General features: G+C 32.9%; 1 protein-coding gene and 1 long non-coding RNA gene across 10 annotated transcripts in view; one reads left to right on the top strand and one right to left on the bottom strand.

Annotated features, from left to right (window-relative positions):
- Positions 1-554, top strand: part of LOC116776574 (uncharacterized) — a 4,138-nt gene extending 3,584 nt beyond the window's left edge. For both annotated transcript variants that reach the window (XR_009753305.1, XR_009753304.1), the window contains exon 2: positions 293-554. This is a non-coding gene — a long non-coding RNA (uncharacterized LOC116776574). The remainder of the gene's footprint in view (positions 1-292) is intronic.
- Positions 1-25,906, bottom strand: part of LOC116776572 (P protein-like) — a 26,838-nt gene extending 932 nt beyond the window's left edge. Inside the window, exons 1-18 of one of the 8 annotated variants that reach the window (XM_061525523.1) lie at positions 25,735-25,906; positions 15,246-15,349; positions 14,421-14,544; positions 13,813-13,870; positions 12,939-13,074; positions 12,311-12,450; positions 7,922-8,075; positions 7,075-7,223; positions 6,541-6,744; positions 5,601-5,716; positions 5,022-5,160; positions 4,202-4,337; positions 3,758-3,855; positions 3,126-3,233; positions 2,768-2,861; positions 1,923-2,065; positions 662-772; positions 304-448 (exon numbers count right to left, since the gene is read on the bottom strand). In XM_061525523.1, the coding sequence (XP_061381507.1) occupies positions 304-448; positions 662-772; positions 1,923-2,065; positions 2,768-2,861; positions 3,126-3,233; positions 3,758-3,855; positions 4,202-4,337; positions 5,022-5,160; positions 5,601-5,716; positions 6,541-6,744; positions 7,075-7,223; positions 7,922-8,075; positions 12,311-12,450; positions 12,939-13,074; positions 13,813-13,870; positions 14,421-14,544; positions 15,246-15,349; positions 25,735-25,874 (2,299 nt within the window). In that variant the 5' untranslated portion in view covers positions 25,875-25,906. Of the gene's footprint in view, positions 1-303; positions 449-661; positions 773-1,922; positions 2,066-2,767; positions 2,862-3,125; positions 3,234-3,757; positions 3,856-4,201; positions 4,338-5,021; positions 5,161-5,600; positions 5,717-6,540; positions 6,745-7,074; positions 7,224-7,921; positions 8,076-12,310; positions 12,451-12,938; positions 13,075-13,812; positions 13,871-14,420; positions 14,545-15,245; positions 15,501-23,340; positions 23,483-25,734 lie in introns of those variants that run through there. The other 7 variants (XM_061525524.1, XM_061525525.1, XM_061525531.1 and 4 more) reach the window with 7 other exon arrangements.

Below are 25,906 nucleotides of genomic sequence, written 5' to 3'. Positions count from 1 at the left end.
CTACCGACTCAGGTCATTCATCCGCGGAGATGATCTCGGCAACCAAATGTACGATTGGGTCGAGGTATTTCTGTTTGATAGACTGGTTGTCTTTGGTGGTTAAACAAAATCAGATCGGTCCACCAATTTCAATTTTAGGACCGGAGAATGGAACACATTTTCATAGAAACGAATAGCAGCGTACCAAGACGCTGAGGTCGCTTCAATCAACTTGCAGCGAGATAGTTTTTGTCCAAAAAATCATGATTACAATGTTGCAGAAGCTGAAGTTTACAAATTTGGTCTCTTTCAGTGTTAGCGTACCTCCTAAACAAGCTCCGAAGCTGAGTGCCCAGGCCAGGGGTGGCAGCGGTAGGGCGAGTGCGCCGTCTGCCAGGGCTGCCACAACGCGCACCATCATCGTCGTCAACGGGATGTTATCTACGAAGGCCGAGGCCAGACCTGACACCTGGTTGTGATGAAGAAGCGTGTAATATTACTGATCTTGTGAAGAAGAATTTTATTGATTTAATAAGGAAGAACAGTAAAATATAGTAAAATATTTCCATATAAAACATTATTTAATTTAAATTTCACCAAAATTAAGCACCTATAATGTAAACATATAATTTAAATCGTATTAATTTAAGGATATTAGTAAGAAATGTATATATTTTTCTACCCAAAGTATCAGCATGACAGCCACAGCCAGTCTAGAGTCCTCGCCGACTTGGGATATCACAGTTTCAGTCATCCTCCCTATCCACGCTATGAGACCTAACTTCGATAACACCTACAACAAAAAGATAAAGAAATCACACACGCTGCCAACCATCATTATTTTGAAGCAGTATTCGTTAAGTAGAACACATTAAAATGTTGATATAAATAAGAATTTACTGTTTGTTGTACGTCAAACTATATTTTTTATGTTTTGTAAAATTGTTTTCAAGTAATTAAGTTATAATCAACGGAGAATTTCAATTAAATGACCCTGATTGTTTAAATCTGCTACAGTGATTTTTAATTTAAAGTTTCAATATATATATATATTCTATATTTTTTTATGAGAGGTGACAAACGAGCAGACGACATACTTGATGGGCAGTAATCACCGTCGCCCGTGGACAACCACAAGTCTTATGTTGTGGAAGCGTTGCCAACCTTGGTTGTTTAGGAAGAGGGAGGAGGCCAGGAAAGGGTGGGAACAGGGAAAGGGCAACCGGCTCTCGGACTCATCATACGACACGCAGTCACTAAAGGCTACTTCAGGCTGATCTTCCGTGAGAGGATGATACTTCTCCGGTAGAGCTAGCCAATGTTCGAGATGTAGTATTTTGACCACAGCTAGGCTCTACCACCTTACCAATTAATTACTATTCCCGTTAAAAAATATTAAACATAAATTTAGTTCTCGTTTTTATTTGTACTAAATGTGTTCTCAAAACCATATAGGTCTATACTAAATCTCTCAATGTTTAACGTAGTTATGTAACCTTACTCTTGCGATCTGTGACAGACGATCTTGGATGAGAAAAATAAGCGAGGAAGTAGATCACTACTTTAAGAGGACTAAGGTCATACTAGGTTATTTGTTATTGACTTCAAGATCTATGCCACCAAAAATACCTACAAGAGATTTTTCCAGGAATCACCAGCTTTATTCCCTTCTAATTTCTATCAAGTCCTGTTACATAGTACATATGTACATTACATAGTATGTATGCAGAATTCAGGGCTAAATTCTCGAATAATTAATATTCGCAACTGTTAATGTGGGTAAATTTATTTTAACGAATAGTGATCAATAAAATAAAATATCATTTTCAGTTAACCAATACGGTTCGAGAAGCTCTAATTTGATTGGACGTAATTCTACGTGATTGTCAAACAGCATAGAATTCATATAAATATAAAATTTTACCGCCGCTATTTTCATTTACCTCCATCATCACAAATAGAGCTGCAAAGAACAGCAGTGTGGACCATTCAACTCTAGCCAGCACAGGTTCCAGGTCTTCGCGCTCAGACAGCAGCAGAAGTAGCAGGGCTCCCAGCAAGGCCGTCCAGCCCAGAGACAAACTCTCTATTTCAATATAAAACGGTTATATTTATGCCATGTAAAGATACGCCAATTTTGGGGTTATGAGGGTAGGCAGAAATTTGGCCAGGAGATTTATATTATAACTCCTATCGAAATAACATTTTAGATTGTTAATAAATTGTAAGAAGTAGGAAAAAAACAACGTAGTATAGAACAGAAATAATTATACTATATAGAATTTTTTATGAAGGCTTTTTACAACAACAAGTTTAATACGGACATTGTTGTTGTCAGGTAAATAAAAGCATAATGCCATGTGATATATTGAGGGTAGGTTTAGGTTTAATATAGCGTTTTTTGAATTTAACTGTCATTTAGTCTCCCGCGACAACCAATTAAATATTTCATTGTTATATTGATACATACTAGTTTTTGCCAGCGACTTTCTCTGCGTCATATTCAAAATTGAACTCAGAGAGAAATATATAGTGTGTTTAAAAAATATATATTATGATCACCAACCGCCAGCGGCGTCTCAAGTATGTGTCACGTGACGTGATACATAATACAACTGTTAAACCTGGATTCTGCCGCAACTACACGGAACACCGGGATAAAATATATCCTTTGTCCCATTCTGATACCTGAACTATATTACTGTAAGGTTTCATCAAAACGGATACAGTGGTTTTTGCGTAAATGAGAAACAAACATCCATAGTCCATAATAGAATTGATATCTTACGTAGCTCAGGCACAGCGTGGAGGAAGAAGACCAGAACGACGAAGCTAATACACACACCACTCTTCACTAGCAACGCCTTGTCCCTTATTCGATACTGAAACATAAATAAAATTATACATTTATATATGTACGGAACTTGTTTGAAATGAAAAGTTTGAAAATTATATTGATTTCATATCTGAAGTTTGTTAATTGTGTGTCAGACTTGTGGTTAATGTTGCGAACACATTGAAGTATGGCGTTAGTAAAATTTATATGAATTAAAAGATACGTGTAGTAACATTAAATGTTGATTGTAGGATAAACTTACCCTACACAGTGTGGTTGTGTGACTTTACCTGAATCATTCGTGTCTTACCTTATCCTTCATATGAGCGAGAGTTGAACAGAAGAGTTTGTCATTGCCTCCGCCAGCCTCCCTTCTTCCGAGAGTCGACTTCAGTCTCTGCACCTGCGACCAGGTGAGCTGTATATACTTATTGTGTGTCACGCAGACTGATTGTGTTTACCCCACCGGCTGTTGTAGATTACCCCTGGGTAACTGTTTTGTTTTACCCTCAGAATGTTTTAATATATATACCTAACTTAGTTTTGTTTTACTTATATGTGTATAAGGAATATTGTAAGCATATTTAATAAGTTACACATTGATTCATGATGGATATATTTACCCCAGGGTAAAAAATATCACAATAGTATTAAGTTATTGTATGAGACATTACAAACGCTTAGTGTGTAGTATCAAACTTGTGTTGAGAGTACTATACTATAACTCATTGATAAATTCATATAAACAACATTCTGATTTAAACGTCTGTCGGTGCATTTATTGTCAGTGGTGTCTAAATACTCTTAGAGAGTACATTTAACTAGGAAAGATCACATTGGTTCTTGCCAGGTATCGAACCCGCGCCCTCAAAGAGCCTTTAACCTCCAGGTTAGCACGACCTTATTTTATTTTATTTAAATTATTATAACCTAAATGTCTACCTTCTTCTCCAGCGCCCGTCTGACGATGTCTTCGTCTCTCGAGTAAGATGATAATGAAGCGGCCGCGCGCTTCCACACGCTGATTTCTTGACGCAATTCTTAAATATAAATAAATTTCTCCGATTTTATTTAACGAGTTTTTATATTTTTAAGGTATTTTTTTTTAATAAATTATTTTATACATTCCATACGTTTCTGCTAAATGATATTTCTGAACTTTTTTCTGTCGAGAAATTTATGTTTTTTTTTGTTTGAACCCAACCAGTAAATAATAATTGAAACGCAACTTACACAGGCAATACGATATAAATCAAATTCAAAAGCATTTTTATTATTTAAGATAAAACATCTTTCATTACAATGTAGTCGAATAAATTTCCTCTTATATATAAATGTATGTATATATATATAATAACATGTTTTTACTCCGTATGTTAATCTTACCAAGTATATCGCGTGGCACGCAGTGTCTTAGACTGTTCATGTCCCTGAACATGAACCTCAGCTGTACGTATGTTTGTATGCACACCAGGAGTATACCCAGACCCATGTGGAGGGTGAAAGACGTGAAGTTTATGTTCTGGAATACAGTTGTCAAGAATTGGAGATCAAAAATTCATCTAAAGACAGGTGGTGATAGCGCTCGCTTAAGCTCAGAATGCTTTGTATCAAGTTGGTACGCAAAAAAAAAAATATACGTGGAGTCCCTCCGCGCGGAAGAAGTGAAACTTCGTAATGTTAGAATGAAAACAGGAAGGGGTAGAAATAGATTTTTAAGGAATTTCTAGTGTTTCTTTAAAACAAGCTTTATTAACATTGCTTACAAGTCACAATTGATTGCCCGCATGCGTTCCAACGCCACGCATTCCCTCTCGCTCTGTCATTTTATCCCCTCCCCAACTATTCAACGTTTAACGCAACCTTGTCGCGTAAGAAGTTTTACTTCAATAACCTGATAATTAATATGACTGTCAGGTTGTAAGTAATTTATACTTTATACTTATCATAAGTTCCCATCGTACTACACACGAAGCGTTTTACGTTTCTGTAATACTAAGTTAATACTACAATAAAATACAATATGACAAAATTTTTGTGTGGAAAACTATTAACGCTCCGTATGTAATATTTACTCAAACTTGGAGTAAGCGTACTGAATAAATTAAATTATCCAAATAAGAAAAAAGTTTAGCCTATCTAAATGTATAACCCGCCTCATTACTTCAGAGATGGTTAGTGGGTATAAAATTAATGGTCTTTGTACCACAGCGAGTATGGAGGGGTGACTGGCTATGATCACATTTGGAGGATCTCCAACAGGCGTGGCCGCGCCGCCTACATTGCTAAAAATGACCATGGACATCAGAACTGGAACCGGATTCAGCTGCATCACCTCGCATAACCTGCAAATAAATCATCACCTGCAGGATATGAAGCGCATACAGAGCGTATTACGTTTTATACCATTAAACCTACGTTGAAACGTGTGTGATGATTTATGATTGGAAATCTGGAATCTTGTAGTAAGCTTAGTTGAAGGTATTTTTTTTGGAGAGGTCATAATTCTATTAAAATTTTCAATTATTGGTTAGTTGTGGAAGGTTAGCGTGAGTTTATAAAATTGTTTAATTCTAGACGTTTTTCTCAGAACTGCGCTATAGTTAGTATATATATATATTTTTTTTTGGAAGATATATATAACTTTATATAATATTCCAATGAGAAGCAAAAATCATGTACCAGCTAGAATTCCAGCATCCGAAACCAATACGTGTGTATAATCTGTTATTACTGTTCTATGCTATCTGTTCCGGTACATGTTTTATTTAAAATATTTACTCACCGTATAGTGACTGGCGTCATCAGAAGGACTGTGGTTACGTTGTCGAGGAACGTTGAAAAGAATGCGGTAAAGAAACAGAGGCAGTTAATCAAAGGCCAGGTCCTGCCCGCCGTTATCTGAAGATGCACAGGTTTGAAACTTAAGACGACGCTCGCGTTTGACAGGAATTCAATAAGTATTGATTAATTTTAAATATAGATTTTTTATTAATTCATTAGTTTAACGTTAATTATAAAAAACACAGTTGATATTTTTATGATATTTGTTAAGAAACGAAAAATAATTAAGGACTACTTGTAGTATTTTAAATGTCGTTCCCCTCCTTGTGTTTTTTAATAGATTTTAAATTCGACTATACCAAGTTTCTTAACTTTCACTGCGTCCTATTTATGATATAAATTTTTTCAACATGAGATAGCGTGTCGTAACGGAAGCGTCTTTAAAAATATTTACCGAGGACAAACTTACGACTTCTTCGTATTTAATTGATAAATAAAATTGTATTCGTTCAAAACATTTGGATTTAAAGAAAAGAAAATATATATATATTAACAATATTACTAGATAATATTTGTAATAGTCTAGCTTTTGAAATAAAACTGATATTTTCGGATTTACTACGCGTTTTTTTTTTATTATTTTAACTACACTCTCGAAGTTTCGGTTTGTTTGCAGCAACCGTGATAGCGGGCAAAACGAAACGAAAATGTCACAGATGAATTAATAAAAAACGCGCAGTAAATCCGGAAATAATAGTTTTATTTTAACGAATATTCGCGAAACTCAAAGATCTCGGTCTATTTCTTGCTTGTGTCAATGTCCAATCATAAATAAGAATGAATAGTACCGAAGATTATCTGGGTTCAAAAAGTGTGGTGGTTCAGTTGGGAAAACGACCTCTGACCTCTGTCCGACCTTAAATTAATTTGCATTGACCAACCTCGAAAGCCTTAACAGCGAGGAAATCAAACAATCCGGTTTCCGCGATTATGGCGACGAGTATCATCATGCTGAAGAGCAGCAAGAGTGTTTCCACATCCAGCCACGAGATCAGCTCGGGGAGGGAAGGACGTTCCCCGACCAGCGCTAGGGTTGCCACGCCCAAGGAAGACGACAATAGGGCTGCTAGCGTTCGGTTAACTATCTGTCGATTTGGGTAATAAATAAAGTGAGGACAAATAATATACTTTAAACTATTTAATGTTAATCAATATAAGGATACTTTAAACATAAAAATAATATGAAATAAAGGAATAACATATGTTTGCTTTATATATATATATTTTATAATAGTTTTATTTGATATTCTGTGTACCCTTGTTCGCAACTTTACGGTCAATGACTGTTCTATACAAGACTTAAATAATTCTCGTACATTGTCAATATAATCATTTCAAATCGAATAAATATCTATATATATTTATATATATGTATTGTTTAATGTTTATTTCTTATATTAATGTAATTATCAAACCTCAAATATTATAAGAATATACAGCGTGGCTAAGAGGACGCTCGCATATATAAGTCCTTCGGTTTCAGACAGAGGTTTTCCGTGAAGACTGATGGTAAGAGGAACGGCTTGACTACTGCTGCTATTGAGACATAGAAAGATTCTGGATTCTGGAAATCAAAATTCATAGAAAAATAGATTCATTCACAATTTCAAAGTTATGATGACAGCATCTAGACAGATTTATACGCGGTAGAAGTGGGAGCAAGAGGTATAACGGCTAAATCTCTCTACAACCTACTAAAAGACTTGGGCCTGTACAGAATTCACATCAATTCGTTCTTGGAACGTACTTCGAAGGCAGCCCTAGTAGGTTCTTTTCAAATATGGTTAGGTAGGGAGAGGAGCTTGGACAGTGGAGGTGAGCGTTTAACGCGCGTTAGTTAGGAGAGCCCCTTAAACCTACACCTGGGTCGCAAGTCCCAGGCACTGCTGAAGCTCCTCTCCATCCATTGGATGAATCCATTGAATGCTAAGAGGTTTCGTCTCGTCTCATGAGATAGAAAGAAAATTACTAATTTGATATCTTCTCGTAGCTGCTATCATATATTTCTCAACTTTCATTTACAAAGATATTTAAGTTATTTAATTTATGAGATTAAGTTATAAAACAGTTTAAAAACAAATAAACAGTTAGGTATATAACTTATCTATCTATTGTACTGGAGAGTTAGTTTAGTTAGAACTGGTTTTTACTGGATTAAGCTGCTTTAAGTTTCCAACTATTGAATATGAATAAAACCTTTTTTTTATAATTCCATTGATATCCAAAAAAAGGTGCATTAAAATGTTAACGGCATTTACGTACCGTTCACTCCGTGTTCAGACGCATTTTTTTCTTCGTACGTCTCATTGTTTATGAAGGTTTGCTTATCTATCATGAGGAAGTTATCCTCGGATGCGCTGGGAGAGAAGTCTATGACGTCATCTGGCTGAAGATTAATACTCCACGCTGGCGAATCCTTGAAAATAGCACGTATCAGTATACATCCAAGTCTTAAAACCACTGTGATCGTGTTTAATTTTAAGCAATCAAACAGTCTCTGTTAAATTACGCCTTTGTTTTATATATATTTGAAATAGTAATAATTTCCGACGTGTTGTTAATTTGCTTCACATACTAAAGAATAATGGAGTTAAATAAATTATTATGTAGTTCTGAGTCGGTTAGCAAAAGATCAATTTAATGATTATCCGTAGATATAGCACGTCGTAGCTTACGGTTAAAAAAAAATTCCCATCAAAGTTATGTTTTGTCTTAAACACATAACAATGGAATCGATAAACAGCATATGGAGCTTCGTAAATATTTATGCTTGTGATTCACACGCCAAGAACAGTAAACTACCAAAGTTAGGTATGTCATTTCATTTACCTAACTGTGTCGTATTATCAAGAGCTTGATTTAAATTATTATTCTCTATATATATATAGAAGTCAATAGAAAAACTTATTTATTTAATATAGAACAGACAGCCAGGAGATTATATATAATTTTCATTATTTTGTTGCAAAATATACATTCATATGTGTATACATGTCTTTATTTTTTCAAAAAATGCTTTGTATAACATCCACTCATTATGACGTGTTCCTCAGTTCCCTTTAATATTCGATATATATATATATATATATATATATATGGGGTTTTCCAATAGGGACGCTTGAACTTTGACAGCTGATTGCGGCCATGTTGTTTGAGTGACAGCTGTCAAATGCAGTGTGTTATATTCATTCCGTCCTCCCAAACCACCATGGCAGGTTACAGTGTCGAGCAGCACGTGCAAATCATAAAATTGTTTTATGAAAATGGGTCTTCAGTTCGAGCAACGTTCCGCGCACTTCGCCCGTTTTACGGTCGCGATGATCGTCCTGCCGAGTCGACTATCCGTCGATTGGTGGACAAATTCGAGTCAACCGGGTCAGTTAACAATCAGCCGGTTCCCGTGCGTCAACGTAACGCGAGATCTGCTGAGAATATCGCCGCTGTGCGCGACAGTGTCCTCGAAAACCCGCGGCAGTCAATTCCGCGTCGCGCACAGGAACTCGGCCTTTCGCAGACGACAACTTGGCGAATTTTGCGTTGTGACTTGAGCCTGCACCCGTACAAGATCCAGCTGACCCAAGAGCTCAAGGTTAATGACCATAGACAGCGCCGTGTGTTCGCTGACTGGGCATTAGAGCAGTTGGAAGTTGACGCCGATTTTGGCAAAAAAATCATCTTCAGCGACGAGGCGCATTTTTGGATGAATGGCTATGTCAACAAGCAAAATTGCCGTATTTGGGACGAGACCAATCCACACGAGGTTCACCAAGTGGCAATGCACCCGCAGAAAGTGACTGTTTGGTGCGGATTTTGGGCCGGAGGCGTGATTGGTCCGTATTTTTTCGAAAACGATAATGGTGTGGCCGTCACCGTCAATGGTGAGCGATACCGGTCGATGATAACCAACTTCTTTTGGCCTGAAATCGAGAATATGGATCTGGACAACATGTGGTTTCAACAGGACGGCGCTACGTGCCACACAGCACACGCTACGATGGAAGTTCTGCACGAGCAATTTCTGGACATGGTCATCTCGCGCGGAGGCGACGTGAACTGGCCACCGAGATCGTGCGATTTGACCCCGCTGGACTTTTTCTTGTGGGGTTTTCTTAAGTCGCAGGTCTATGCCAACAAGCCGCAAACCACCGATGCCCTCAAAGTCAACATACGCCACGCCATCGATCAAATACAGCCCGATTTGTGCGCCAGAGTCATCGAAAATTGGACCTTTCGTGTGCGCGCCACCAACCGAAGCCGTGGCGGTCATTTGAATGATGTCATATTCCATACATAATGGGGTCGATAGACCTTCCAAATAAAAAAAAATTTCGCAAATATCTTTCCTACATGTATTTTTTTTTGCATTTCAAAGATCAAGCGCCCTTAATGGAAAACCCTATATATAAGAATAGTTATTATTCCTTTAAACTGTCAGTAATATGGTTAGGTAAAGGCAGTATTCTGGGTACGCTGGTATATCTCAAAAAGGTGGTAGAGCCTAGCTGTGGTGACGTGACTACAGTTCGAACATGGGCTGGCTCGACCGTGTAAGTACCACCCTCTCACAGAAGATCGGCGTGAAGTATCTTAAATGGCTTGTTTCGTCCGATGAGTGGGAGAGCCGGTTGCACTTTCTTCATTCCTTATTCCCTCCCTCTTGCTCAAAAGGTTGGCAACGCATCCGCAACATCTCTTATGTTGCGGATGTTCATGGGCACGGTGACTACTCCAACCAAGTAGGCCGTCTGCTCTTTTGCCACCTTTCTCATAAAAAAAAAAATAATGGCCGGTGGGTTCAAATACTCTTAAAATAGACCAATATACTTCTAAGCCCACGTCTGCAGACGGTCGCAAGATGGACAAAAACCCTGGTGAGTATATCGGGATCTCAGTAGACACAAGACACAAAACTTAGCCTCATTAAAGATTTTGTGAGAGTTTTATTTCCAGAAGTGGCTGAACACCTGGACAGATGATAATATTAAGCTCAAAGTTAAATTTTGTGAAGCCACGATATGGATAGTATTGATTATATCCTTTTATTACTGTTTTATCTCTCGTAATGGTAGCTCTGATAATTAATGAGATTACGTCACTTCCTGTTTTAGATTCAGTGACCTTGGTATAAGCTTCAAATATCGGCTTAAAAACTTTTCATTCAAGAATTATATGATGGGTTAGCGGCAATACAATCTTCTGTGCTTACTGAAACAGTCAGAAAATGACTCTCAAGTCATGAGCAATCCGATTCCTTTCCTTACCTGAAGGTACGGAAGTTATCCTGAAAGGCTTTACTTCAAAGACCAGATAGAATTGTTAAGAAGAATTTACATTCACAGACAAAGAAATAGATAAGCAAGTCTAATATTGTAGCGAGACAAAGACGTACCCAATAACTATATATAACCATCATCATCATCAGCCTATCGGAGCCCACTGCTGAGCAAAGGCCTCTTCTCACATGGAAAAGGTTAGAGCATTAATCACCACGGTCGCTCAAGACGGGTTGGCGATTTCAATCTTATAATTTGAAATAATAAGACCAGGTTTCCTCACGATGTTTTCCTTCACCGTCCGTCAGTGGTGTCTAAATACTCTTAGAAAGTACATATGATTTGGAAAAGATCACATTGGAACTTGTCAGGTTTCGAACCCAGGCCCTCGCGTATGAGAGACGGGCCTTTAACCTCCAGGCCACCACGAATTCATACAACCATATGTTTTACAAAGACTGTATATTTAAATGAAACTAATATTTTTCGGATATACTACGCGTGTTTTATTTTTTGTTAAAACTACATACTCCCCGCGTTTCGGTTACTTTTCAGCAACCGTGATCACGGGCAGGCGAGATAATGACTGATAGTCCTGACTGTCACTCTACTTCTTGGAAGGTGGAAATAAAGCCTTAGGTTGTGAACGTTTTATGTCAGTAACAGCTTCCTCGCCCTTATCTTGAAGATGCCCAAATTATAATACGGATAATAAACGCAGAAAAGACAATAAACGCAACCGTCCCAATTCTTTCCTGGCATTAAGAAAACCGAATATACATATAAGAGCTTAATCCCTGTGTACTGTACACTGAAAAATGTGACTGTATATCGTGAATTGAGACGAATTTTCTGGAGAATATTTCTCATATATATATAGACTGACGGGAATCGAATCTTGGAACTGTGACTCAAGGCAGACATTGTATAAACCAATGTCATTGAGCGAAGTTATCGTATTATTAGAGCGTTAATAAATCATTATACAGTAAATCGTCTGTGATGTCTTGTGATAATATTAGCTCTCCAGATATGGTATGGAATAGAACATACTACTTTTTATACCGGATTTACTTGGTATATATATATCAATATTGCAACAGAAGCTCTTGTGTGTATTTTTATTTCTTCAAGCAGATACGAGAAATATGCACAGTAATATAGAATTGATGTTATAAAAATTGTCATATTGTGTGATTGTCATATTATGTGAATTGATGAATGCTGGTCGTCGATAAAATTTTCGTCGTTTCCGGTTAAAAATATAAGATATTTCTCTATTAACATATACGAAATATAGATAAAATATAATAATTTTTAATAATGAGTTATTTAATAGTGATGCAAAAAATTTAAAAGTGCCTCTAGTCTTTATTACCTGTTCATCTTCTTTGTATTTGGATGTTCTGTGCAGCCAGAGCTGGAGTGACGAGGTCGCGTTGGTGGAAGAGTCAGTGAAGGGGCCGGTCAATGAAATAGCGACCCTAAATTCCTCACTCGACGACCCCAAAAAATATTCTAGAATATATTTGGATGTACATTATGTTGTTAAGATTCAAAGGTGATAATCAAAAATTAATATATTATTACCCTAGCGCCGGAAACTCGTGTAGAAAAAAATAAATGTATTTTATTATAACTAAAGTTACAAATAAGTAAAATTGTTATATTTTATATTGCTCGAAAGATTATTCCTCAGTAACCTTATTACAAGTTTTTGTCGTGACTACACGCGGAGCGTTAATAGTTTTTCATTACAGAACTAACGTGGCTATGGAGCGAGTAACGGGAAACGCTGCGTATTTTGTGTAAACTTTGTTAAGCATAAATAAATAAAGTTAGCGGAACTTTTAAATGAAAATGTATAAGGTATTTTTATCTCCGACATTCTTAGTAATGAAATTAATACAAAAAGGTAAGTAACTGATAGATGTATTCCATTCAGAAATAATTCTTCTGCTATAAGCATTATTTAGATTATTAAAAACATAGTTTCAAATAAATACCTTTGATTTCTCCAGCATTTACAGCTGTATGGAGAATAATGTCGGTCTTCTCTCTGTTCATCAGCAAAGAAACAGTTAGCATCACCCAGCCGGCCACCAGTACTGACAGTTTTATTACTCGTAGTGTGCGGTCCAGCTGGAGTAGACCAATAGACCGGAAAAGACCAAAAAGACTGAGTAGACCAACAACATTTTGGACTTATCGTACCATCCAAAAATGATTTTCAATTACATTTTAAACATTACATTGTTGTTTAATAATTAAAACTTGTATAAGAGAGATATTTTATTATTTTTTTACACAAAAGCTTAACTTATTGCTTCATGTTTGGGAAGAATTCGGCAAAAAAAAGTTACGCAAAATGATATGATAATTTGAAAACTGAAAGTTGAAACCCCAAAAGCTGAATGAGCAAACGAAGGAAAATAAGGATCCCTTAGAGAAATTTGAGCTCTAGCGCTCCATAGACCTAAATATATTGAGGTGAAACTTCTTATCCGACTCCCAACAAGGTTGCGTTTAACGTCTAACGCTGGTCGGGGGGATAAAAAGAGACAGAGCAAGAGAGAATGCGGGCAATCAATTGTCACTTATAAGCAATGTTAATAAGTTTGTCTTAAAGAAACACTAAAAAATTCCTTAAAAGTAAATTTCTACCCAACCCATTATATTTTTTTTGTTTTTTCTAAATAATACTTAGAATCGCTCCGGTTTCTTTTACACTTAAAGATATGGCAGGACAATTAATGTTTTATAAAATATGCAACCAGTGGTGCAAGCATATATAGTTTTGTTTTATAAAAATATATGCCTAACAGACTTCATTGGCCTTTTTATGATAAGAATGTGATAAAAAAAATATTTTATTTTTACCTGTTTCTTACGTTTCGGTAATGTTTTTTCGTCATCAGGACTAATATCTTCCACCAATCTGTAAAATAAGACACGAAAGTTATACATAACAATGCAATACATAACTAGGTATGTAATTTATTTCTACATATATTTATTTCTTAAAATCCTCGTTAAAGAAACGAAACTATTGGAGATTTTGAAATAAAATACTGAGACTATACTGTTATATACTCAGTTCTGTGAACGGAATTCCGGCACTCTGTATATAGTGAGACAAGACAAACCGGTGGTAAAGTTATTGAAAGATAGGAACATATTTCGTTAATTTTGTTCGTAACATATTATTATACTATATCTTAAATATAGAAATTTTAATAAATTATAGAAATTTTATATATGAAAGTAAGTTTATTTTAAACGACTACGATTTATTCTTAAATATTTTATAACCATCTGTATGATCACACACAACCCGTAGTATGAGTTAAGGATAAACCTATCCTTTGAGTGTATTGCTGTGATAAATCTTAGAAGATATGATGAATAAAAACGTTAGAACTGACAGTATTTTAGTTATATTCGTATCCTTTATTATATTCATATATATATACATATATAATTCTTACCTGTTCTCAACATCTTTATCACGTATTTGCTTTTCGCAAACTAAATTTTCTTCTGCTATTTTGTTATTTTTGTTTATGTCATCACCTGCTGGTACTTCGACCTCGACGTTAGACAGATCCTTGCCTACGGGAAATAATATATGTTAAATATATATTGATAATACAGAGAACTCATTAATTATACTTTAGGCCGCCTGCAAAGTATCAGATACCCCTAACGTGTAGTTCATTATCACAAAGATCACGTATCATTGTTTTAAAAAATAATTTTGACTGGGATTTTGACATAACATACATACGAGTACATTATGACACAGATATATATAGGCTTTAATACAGTATCAAATTTATTATATATATTAGTTGCTTGCTATAAATAAATACAAAAATATGAATTACAATCATGTCTTGTGGACCGTGGTTTAATTTAAACTTATTTAGCAACGAAAAATTGGCACCGACTCTGATAGTTTGGCAGCGGGTGTATTGTGACTGTATTTTAATATCGTCAATTTGATTTTAAGTGATGAATTGACACATATAAAGATTTGGTGATTAAAATTTCATGAATACAGCCACCCTTATCCTAGTTTTGCTGTTCTGGGTAAACTATAAGCTAAAAAATGTCATGTTTACTCAATTTATATATATTTGGTGTGAAATTTAAATATTTATGGAGCTTCAAGCGCTTTATAGAGAAAAGAGGTTTTAATGTCCACAGGTGACAGAGGATTGTAATTATTGGCTTACATTCATAGCTTCCTGTTTTGCTTGATTCTTAAGTAAATTAATGTGATAGGCTATTCTGTGACGTGTACAACATACCGTGTTTCTGTTCGTACATCTGCTTGAAGGGAGCCAGGGTCGGATCATATTTTATGGCGTCCGGCAGGTCCACCCACACATCCAAACTTCCTGGCGTCAGGTCACTGAATGACACCATAGAATAAACACTGTTGCTCTTATCTTTATTCATTCTTGAGAACGGTTTTATTAGCTTAAAACTCATGTCTGACACTTAGTTGTTTATGATTATCCTTTCTGGTTATATTATTTTAAATTATATATCAAATGTCTGTTCTATAAGGAAAGTATTTTTATATATATAGCAATGTACATAATTTATAATAATGTTTAGGCGTTTGTCCGTCACTATTTAGAATGAGGAATTAAAAGTGATACTAATTCGTGGATTGTATTTTAGAGTAGAATAGAGAGAAGAGCTTGGACGGAGGTGAGCGTTTTAACGCGTTAGATAGGGGCCCTAACCTACCCCTGGGTCTCAAGTCCCAGACGCTGTTGAAGCTCCTCTCCCTTCATCATGGACCCGGCACCCGCACGTGGATCCATGGAATGATAAGTTTCGTCTCATGGAATTTGTTTGTTTATGATATGAGGGATATGAAGGAGATATTTTTTTTGTAAGCAGACATTTTTTTTATTTTATAGTAAATTTTTTAATGAAAGAAGACAATTAATATTATCCCGATGCTAATCTGAGATAAGCACACGTAAAAAACTCTTGTTAGCTTTTAATATAATAATGCAGGTTATAAAACAAGGTTTAAAAAAACTTATACAAAATTTTTTATCACTTGAGAACGGTAACTTATTAGTTTTAACAGCGGCTTAGTGTTAGGATCAATTGCATATATAGCATTTATTTTAACAAATAAATAGATACGAGATTATTTGAATTAAATTTAAATTTATATTGACAGGTAAATAATAGGTTCCGTGTTATAATAACGTGCGGATAACAAAGTATTTAGACAGATTTTTCTCTTCCGTCTCGCAGACATCCATGAATATCAGCACAGATGGTTGCCAAAGAATCTGTTTCAAGGCTATCAGTTTTGGCGATTATACTTTACACACAGACGGACAGCAACATTAAAAATTATTCGTCAATTGTAAATAAACTTGGCAATGGGGAGTATTTTAAATATTTCACTGTGATATACATATATATATATTATATTATATATATATTAAAAAAAAATTATATATATATATACATATATAAAAAATTAAATAATTTTGATTAAAAAAAACTAGATGTAGGTAGACGAAAAAAAAATCTTGTTTTTATTTATAGCACCGTATATCTCCTGACAAATGTAAGTCGGCAAGCTTCTAATTGGAAAATATATACATATTTGAGTAATGTCCGAATTTTATCTTCCTTATCTGAAACAGCCATCAAATGTGTTTGAACAATACCTACTGCTGTGAGATAATTCAAGGACATTGCCTAAATATTTAAGGGGTGAATGATAAAGATCATATCCATAACATTTATGAAATAAATATTTACATCGTAAATATTATATATATATATATATATATATATGATTTTTTTTGTTTAATACAAGATCGTAATTAAAATTTTTCAGAATTACAACACCGGAGCCAAGGAACAAACTAAGATTTATATTGCTATATTTAAAAAAAAAAATCCCAAATTTTGTACGATCCGATTACGAGAGCCTTAATAATAGATAATTTAAGAGTATAACTTTCTAAAGCTTAGCAACAAATTGTTCAGAACATTATTATAATTTACTTTTTAAGATGTTTGCACGATGTCATTGAAGTGAAGCGAACAATATTATGGAATAAGTATGTATGTTAGTTCCCATTAAAACTTAAACACCATTTCAACTATAGTTGTATAATCGAGCGCTTATTAATATATATATATATATATATTTTAATATGTAAGCAGACTAAGTTATTCTTTATTACATAAGCTACCGACAGCGAAAGTTCTACCAAAATTGGTGTAGTCGTTTTGGAGATTACTCGGAACAAACGGACGGAGAAAAAGTTGTAGAATAATATTATATGGGTATGTGTATCGTGCTTTACAATTATAATTTGATTTATTTCTAAAGGTAGTATAACTATGTTGGTAACAAAGTCGGAATAATCAATCGATTCCGATGGAAGGTTAAAAAGACACTTTCCCTTTTAGGCTCGTTACACACCGTCGTATATTAACGATAAAAAAAAGTATAGATTTTATCACAAATAAACAAAACAGCAGACAGTGACCTGATGATAAGATTTTTGAAGAACCCCCTATTGTAGTATTCGGACAAAATCACAGGAACCCTTTTGAAATGGGACGGTTGAAAAAATAGGTAAGATTTATAGGCAAGCATGCACAGCCTTCTTAAAGTCTGGAAGATATGCTTAAATTGTCCAAAATAATAGGACCTTGAATTTTGGCGGCTTCCTCAGAGATTGTAGGAATGGCTTTTCAATTTCAAAAATTTTTTGGACAGTGTCTAAGTAATGGAGACCTTTTGGTGGCACAAGCAGATATGGGGAGGGGACCAGTTCTAAACCCTTGAAATTGAATTACTTCATTGCCCGTTAGAACTGATGGTTGAGGCTGGTACTCTACATCTAATTCAGCGACCACAAAACCTGTTTTTGCAAGCGCCATCACCAACCTAAAATGCGATAAAATTTGGTTTAAGTCCTGAATACCCCTCTTGACCCTAGGAGAAGGGAACCTATTCAAAAAGCAGATGCCTGCAATGAACCAAATTTTATATGGAAGTAAATTCAAGATTTTATTGCCCTCAGTTCGAAGTTCAGCAGTTTAACGGGTATATTCGAAGGAGCTGTGTGTATTTAGCCTTATATCTTGCATTGGAAGCACGTTTCCAAAAAATGGGCTATAAAAATAACAGAATCAACAAAGAGGTTACATAAGGTTTTCATTTCCACCACAGGCTGTCGCCATGAATATTAAATATTTTAATGCTTTCGGTATTTCAAAGACACAATAACTTTATGTGTTGCCATAGTGGTTATATAAATGCAATTTAAGCTCCATATTACGATTTGGACGAATATTTATATTTTTTTTATTCAAATTCTATTCATGTTTGAGAGTATTTAAAAATTAGCGAGATGTAAATTTTTCTACCACGCATTTTAAAGCATATATTCGGATACAGGAATATGTTTAAGACGTAAAAGTTTTGGAGTTATTAGATCATGTCTCACATTTGAAAGGTTCACAGAAATCTTAGCAAATATTTTGAATGGCACAGAGTAAAATGCTGCAACAGAGACGCATCATTCATCAAAACAAAGAGCGATTTTGGGTTCAACAAACTCTAAACCAGATTGCACTGGGCCGAACCAGTTAGGACCGGTTACATCATGTTTTAAAATGTAACAAGCAACAAAGATCCTTACAGCTTGTGACGTAGATCTCAAATTCGTGTGCGCTTTATGGACCATGAAAAAACCCAGGTAACAAATTGTTTGACCAGACACGAGATATTTGCGATACAATTATTTCATAGACGACAATATCGAGGAAGAATTCCACACAGCACAGTTCTCGTGATATTTTTTTTTTTCTATTTAAAAAACATTAAAAAGAAAAATTAAAATAATTATTTATTGATATAAAATTTTCCTCCATCTTTTTTCTTAAAAACTATTTTTTTCTGATAATCTTGAGCAATAATATATATTCAGAAGTAAATGATTTTTATTAAAGTGGAATTATTACTACGTGATGTAAGGTTAAGTGTTGTGTCCTTAACCAAGTGTAAGGCAAAGAAGTAAGGTATCATTTTAAAATAGATTGAATTCATTATATTTTCTTATTATTTACAACAAAATTAAGTACGAAGTTTTTACTGTAACAGGATGTTGAATGAAGAATATAAAATATATTTTTGGTTATGCAAATCCTTAGTAGTAGCTTCTTGTTTAACATTTACTGTAATAGTTTTCGTGTTCACGTTGACTCTATCGTCACACAGCTTGCAATTCAGATGCATACAATAAAATTGATGTTTTTTCCAAAACCTTTGATATTTAATTTCAAGGAATTAATCAAAATTAAGTTCGACGGCAGAACTAGTTTCTAGCATGAATAACAAGTTCCAAGACTGTTAGGAATCATTCCATGTTTCGTAAATTAGCGTCACTCTAGATGATTACGTAAATATTTTCTCAAGATTTTTTAATACTCCTCTCATATACATATAGCATAAAAGATCTGTGATGGAAGCCGGTTATTTAATATGTAATAAAATCGAGTAATATAATAATAAATAAAAAATAAAATGAAATGATTTAAACTATCTCATATTACGAAATCCTTAAATTATATATATATATATGTTTTCAGTAGAATATATGTATATGTTTTCAATAGAATATGTAATAATATGTGACTCATACATTTTCTCTATTACTATGAGAGAATCAATCCTTAGATTATTATGTATACATATATAGATTAGATTAAAATGGCAAGTTACGATTTTCTTGTCTCTTCTAGATACAACTGGTTTCTGTTTGACAGGTGCTTATAAATAAGATCAATCAGTTTGAATTACACACAGTATAAGATAATAATTATATATATATAGGGAACACACATTTAATTTGAACCGAACTTTTAAATTCCCGAACGCACCCGAAGTGACGTTAGCGCGACATCTGGTTTGCTGACTTTTACGCGGGAAAGTATTTTGTCGACGTGACTTGTGTCTTTGTAAATTGAATTTAACTTATTTAAAGTCTTTCGGTTTAAGATAATGATTAGTTTGTTCTAGTTAAGGTTTGATTTGTTATTTGATAGTACTGGCTTTATAAGGCAACTATATTTTTTAATGATTTTGTTAGAAACCTAAATATATATGTGTGTGTTTGTATAGTTAGCAAGAAAATTGAAAACCTCCAAAAATGTTGCAATTTTTTATATTTTAATCAATAATATTTAATATTATTTTTTTCCAATTCCTTATTTATATGAATTTTATCATGATAACTCGCGTTTATTTCTACAAACCGATTTTTTTTTTGCATACCATGTTGAAAAACTAAAACGTGCATAGATCTTGATAGTAAAAAAAAAATCATATATAAAATAATGAATTACAGCATAAAGAAATTAAATCATTATTTAGTAAGTATCTAAAATTCCTAATATTTGATATTAAAATGTCTGCTAACATAATATATACATTTAAATTTTAACAACAGTTGATTTTATTCATGTCTAACAATGAGAGCAACGCCGCGGTATTGAGTATGTATAAATGTAAGTGATACCTTTGATGCTATCGTATACCTAACGATTGCTTTAAATCCTTGACGAGCGCTATCAATAAATTATCCTTAGTATCGGTTCATTAAGTATATGAAATATATATATATAGAGAGAGAGAGAGAGAGAGGCATATATAGGGTGTGTATATTTTAAACATACGAATTACCGTTCAACACGGATGTCGTTAATTGTGACAATAAATGAAAATGATACAATTGAAAAATTTACACTAATTCTATAAACATATTCGTACACCCGGTTTTCCGCGCATCAGTTTGACATAGCTTGCATTTTACTTAATATAACCAGTTTTTTTATACACGAATCTCATCACATTGTATTGACGTAGTGTTGTATGTAAAACTCGGGACGCTTAGTGTGTGGTTTGATTCAAACTTGTGGTAAGCGTACGGTTACAGTAAATGGTTTTGTTGTGAAAATTGAACTTATTACGTCTGCGGTTACCTGTTTAAAGGAATCCTTGAAGTTAATTTATCTAAATTAACAACAATTTACACGTGATAAAATATAATTTAAGAGTTAAGATGCTGTTAATGTTGTATTTGAGCCTGAGATATTTTTTTTTTATTTATTACAAATCAAAAACAATATTGCTTTTTTTTACTCCGTCGTAAATAACAACGATCAGTTCTTTTCATTATTGCACTTTATTTTAAATGACTTTATTAAAAAAATAATAATAATAACAATTATATAACTATGAAAATATAATATATCATATGTATATATTTTTCTATTATAATGAAATAAAAAATAAATATTTCTATTATATTATAAACAAAATAAAACAACTCAGTTTTTTTTTTATTATTATGGTAACTCTCAATATATTATGTTTTAATTACTGGCAACATTCTTTTATCTTTTTATAACAGGATGTATTGTTTAACTTGATGGTATGTTCTTACTATGAATACAGATGAATTTTTCTTATTGCATCCAGATGATTCGCATAAAGCGACGCACTACGTTATTCACGTGACTTTAGACGTGGCAAAAATAGTTTGATTCATTCGAAATATAAAATCATTAGCGTCATATATAAGATCACGTCATTAAAATAATTCATTACAAGATACAATTGTTTTATTTTTTATACACAATGGCTTGAGATGCCTCTGTTCGAACAAAAAGGTTTCTTTTTTATACCTGATTCTTGGTAATACGATTACAAACTATAGTTTTATTTCAATATATAGATAAGTCTAAACTAACGACGGCCTATTAAATGTCCGTAATCGGTAAATAGGTGAAGCTATTAACACGTATAACTACATATAATTAAAATAATCACCTCATATACAATACATTTATGTCTTAACTATTTTTTTTTCGTGCTTTTTTTTTAAATTGAAGTGGGAAATGATTTCAATTTGACATCCGGCGTATCCTACAACTTGAAAATAAAACTATTTTTAGGTTATTGTTTATAAAATATTTAAATTACGTCAATGTCAAGATATTTCAATATTTTCTGCGTTCTGTATCATTAGTAAGTGTTTTACACTTGATACTGTCCGTTCGACGTAAATTATACGACGCTAGACAACACAAAGCGAGTTACGTGAATTATTTAATTGTACTGTCGTAAAATATGGGATATTTGCCAAAATACTTTTTGAACTAGTTTTCATCTATTTTAGGATACGATCGTATGTATATACAAAGTTATTTTTAAACGTTTAGTATTTGGTGAGACACAAATTATACAATTCCATTCATAAGTATCTAAGACATAGTTATATTCAGCATTAGGGTTGGAAAACTTACAAACTGTCCGTATTAAGTGTGAGAAGCAATAAGACCAGTTCAATATTCAAACAAATCGCTCATGATTACGATGTCTACATTAAATATTATTTAATTCGAAAGAATATCATTGAAAATGTCAGCCATTTTTTCAATAAATAACGCTTCATTGATGACAAATGACAATGTCTACGAATTTATGACGAATACATTGAAAATATTATTATATTTTCCATATTACCTGTACGTAGTAATTATTATTTATTACAATGATAATAATGTAGTTAATACCTGCTTAGGATAATAATTTTCGTCTGTTAATGTTTAAATAGAGTTGCAAATAATAGTATAGTTCACGTGATTGCCGCTGGTGGCGCCATTTTATCGTCCGACAGTTATTTTAATATTAAAATTTTTTATAAAAATCATTATCAGTTATTTCCAAACATGTAGAATAAATATTTTATTTTTTTTTTAAATTTCTTATTAAATCATTTGGTACTCAGAACGAGTATTGTTATATAAAAAAATATATATAATTCGTGTTGTAAAATATAAAAAATAAGTGGAAATTCATGAATATATAAATAAATATTCAAATACCCAGTAGAATTAACTTTAAGGTAACATTAGATAAATTTTTCCTTAATAACAAAAATTATCAATACGCCACAAGTGCTTTATTAATTATGAAACATTATGCAAACAATAGCTGAGAATTTAATTGATCGCCAAAATTATATACTTAATATGAAGAAAAAATCACGGTATTTCCGCTTTTTCATTTTCTATTACAAAAATGATGTTTAATTACTTCATTTATTGTGAAAATAAAAATAACAATCACACTTTCAGACATAACAGTAAAAACTCTAATATTTTATTCTAATGATATGCGTATCCAACAATTTGTTTTATCTAACGATAATTTTATTATGACACCAAACTTGTAATGTTAAAACATGTAGTATAGAAATTAAAAACAAACGTTTAAAATATTCATTTCCTATACCACTTTAATATTTATAATGAATTAATAAAATTAATTTTAAAAACCTAATATATATATAAAACACGACATTTAAAACGTAAACATCAACAGTTTTTGAACGGCACACACTTCCCGGTAGTTTTTATAACAAAATGGCCGCGCGACAACGCGTCGGGCATGCGCGGTGTCAACACTCGACTGAACAAAACACAGCTTACAACTGTTGTTAGTTGTAACGTAAACATTCGTTATCGCTAAGTTATCTTTAAAAAATTTATTGCTCCACTTTCGAACATAACTGTGAATTGAATTTTTTTTTTGTTATTTTTTTTTGTTTACAAATAAAGGAAACGTTTGTATTCATTTAAACCGTGATTAATAGTAATGGTGTACACGCTGAAGTGTTTTATAACTTTTCAATTGGAATACTTTACATAATTTGTAGGAATGGCCCTGAACTTTGTGGCAGTGAGTGATTTAAACGGTTGTTTAAAAAAAAACTTTTTAATATTGTTATATAGGTATGTATTTAATTATCAAGGACATTCATTATTACTTATATAATACAATGAAATGTTAGAAGTATTGTAATTTATAACTTTCGATTGCATTTTTAATAAAATATAGCGTTCTTAAGCTAATATTGACCTTAACTATTATCGACATTGTATAAAATTTACCTTTTTAAAAGTCGAAGTACTAACATTCGTAAGTATATTAGCTTTCTTGTTACATATATACAGTTATATATATACGCTATATTTTTTTTACTTCAGCTTTAAAACGAGTTTTATAAATAAAGACAATAGTAAATTTATCGTTTTATTATATTGCAATAACTTTAAACGGATAGTCAATCAGTGTTTAGTGCGACAAACTGTCCTATTGTTAGTATACTGAGAAAACATAGTCGGAACTCGGAGTTAGTGAGTCATAGAGGATATAAATGAAAAATTTTCCACTTCTAACATTTTAAGCTAAATTTATTTTAACGGATTCATACTGAATGATAACAAGCTGTACGAGAAATGTATCGTCAACTGAAAATAATTGATTATATTAATTAAAATGATTATGTAAAGAGATATCGTTCCGTTTGTATAATTTAATATTTATTTCTAGTAATACTGAACATATGTTTATTTTTAATCTAGATACCAAATTAAAGTGGTGATAATTTCGTTTCACCTCCGTTTAATTTTCATATGAGAATCATTAATGCATAATAAATTAACTTTAACTAAACCTTAATCTTGATAAGTATAACACAAAAAAAAATTTTGGAAAATATCATACAATGGATTTAAAAAATGTACAATATGAGTAAAACTAAAAGTTTTACCGAATTTTTTTTTATGAAAATGTTAAAAACTACATAATATCCAAATATATATCTGTAAAATATAAATGACTATTATACAAAACTAATATCGATTATAAAATAACTCAAAAATCGGACATTTTATTTACATTAATTATTTATCTGATTCAATTTAAGACTTAAGGTTTCTCCGAAAGCTTTTTATTTCTCGGTACAACGCAGACTGCGGGCTATGCAAAAATGTGATACGTGATACTGTTTACAAGTCGAGCTCGTCTGTTTGTGGGTTGCATTGTTAAGTAATATTATTAATAGCGACGAATAAGAGTGACTATTCAGAATACGGTTTATCTGCTAGTCCCTTAAAGACTAGACTTAAAATAGTATGCGACCGGATTTTTGCGCTAGAATTAGGTCTCCAGAAATCTAGAATTTGGTTTCCTAAAAAACATTAAGTCTTTCAAATTCTTAAATAGTGGAAAAATTCTTATTTATTCTTTTACAGAAAACTATGTTCCATTGATTGAATGATTATTTTACGCGTATTTTATTATTTTAAAAGCTACGTACTCCCGATGTTTCGGTTATTTTGTAGCAAACGCGATTACGGAACGTCGGGACTTTGTAGTTTATTTTTTATTACGATTGTAATCTATTCAGTAAGCCTACAACAAGTTCGCGTCGAACTACAAACGTAACGTTAAAAGTTTTCCACACACAAATCTTCTCGCATAGTATCGAAGTAATTTAAATAACAAACGGGGAAAATTTCGTATGTAGTGACGATGTTTACTAAGACTAAGTGATTTTCTTGATCTGTATCAATTTTATTACATTCATACCGGTATAATATTTTGGTATCCTTCCTTATTTGAATTTTAATATAAATCTCTAAATCATATATTATACGTATATTTTAATTTTTTATCTCAAATGTGATAAACAAATAAGATCGTTTATACTTATATATAAAAAAATAATATATCAAATGTGTTGAAGTTGACGCGGTTAAAAGGTTTTTTTTTTTATATTTTAACTGCTTCATATTTAGACGTAAATTTTTAAATTAAAGTTAGCTAAATAAAAAATTAATGTAACTTAATTTTCATATATATATATATAAACAGTCATAACTCACCGATCAGCTTGGATGGTTGATATTTCTGGATCACTGTCATTAATGCTGAACGTCCTTCTTCTCTTGAAAAACCGTCTCCTCTCCTCGGAGCTGGTTTCCATCACAGAAGCCGTTGATTGGTAGTTATAGCAATATTCCATCACATATACTTACCTTGTTTAACAATATTTTT

The sequence above is a fragment of the Danaus plexippus genome, chromosome 30 (genome assembly GCF_018135715.1).
Source record: "Danaus plexippus chromosome 30, MEX_DaPlex, whole genome shotgun sequence".
Lineage (NCBI taxonomy): Eukaryota > Metazoa > Arthropoda > Insecta > Lepidoptera > Nymphalidae > Danaus > Danaus plexippus.
The sequence above is the reverse complement of the archived record's forward strand: the minus strand, read 5'-3'. Positions and strand labels throughout refer to the sequence as shown.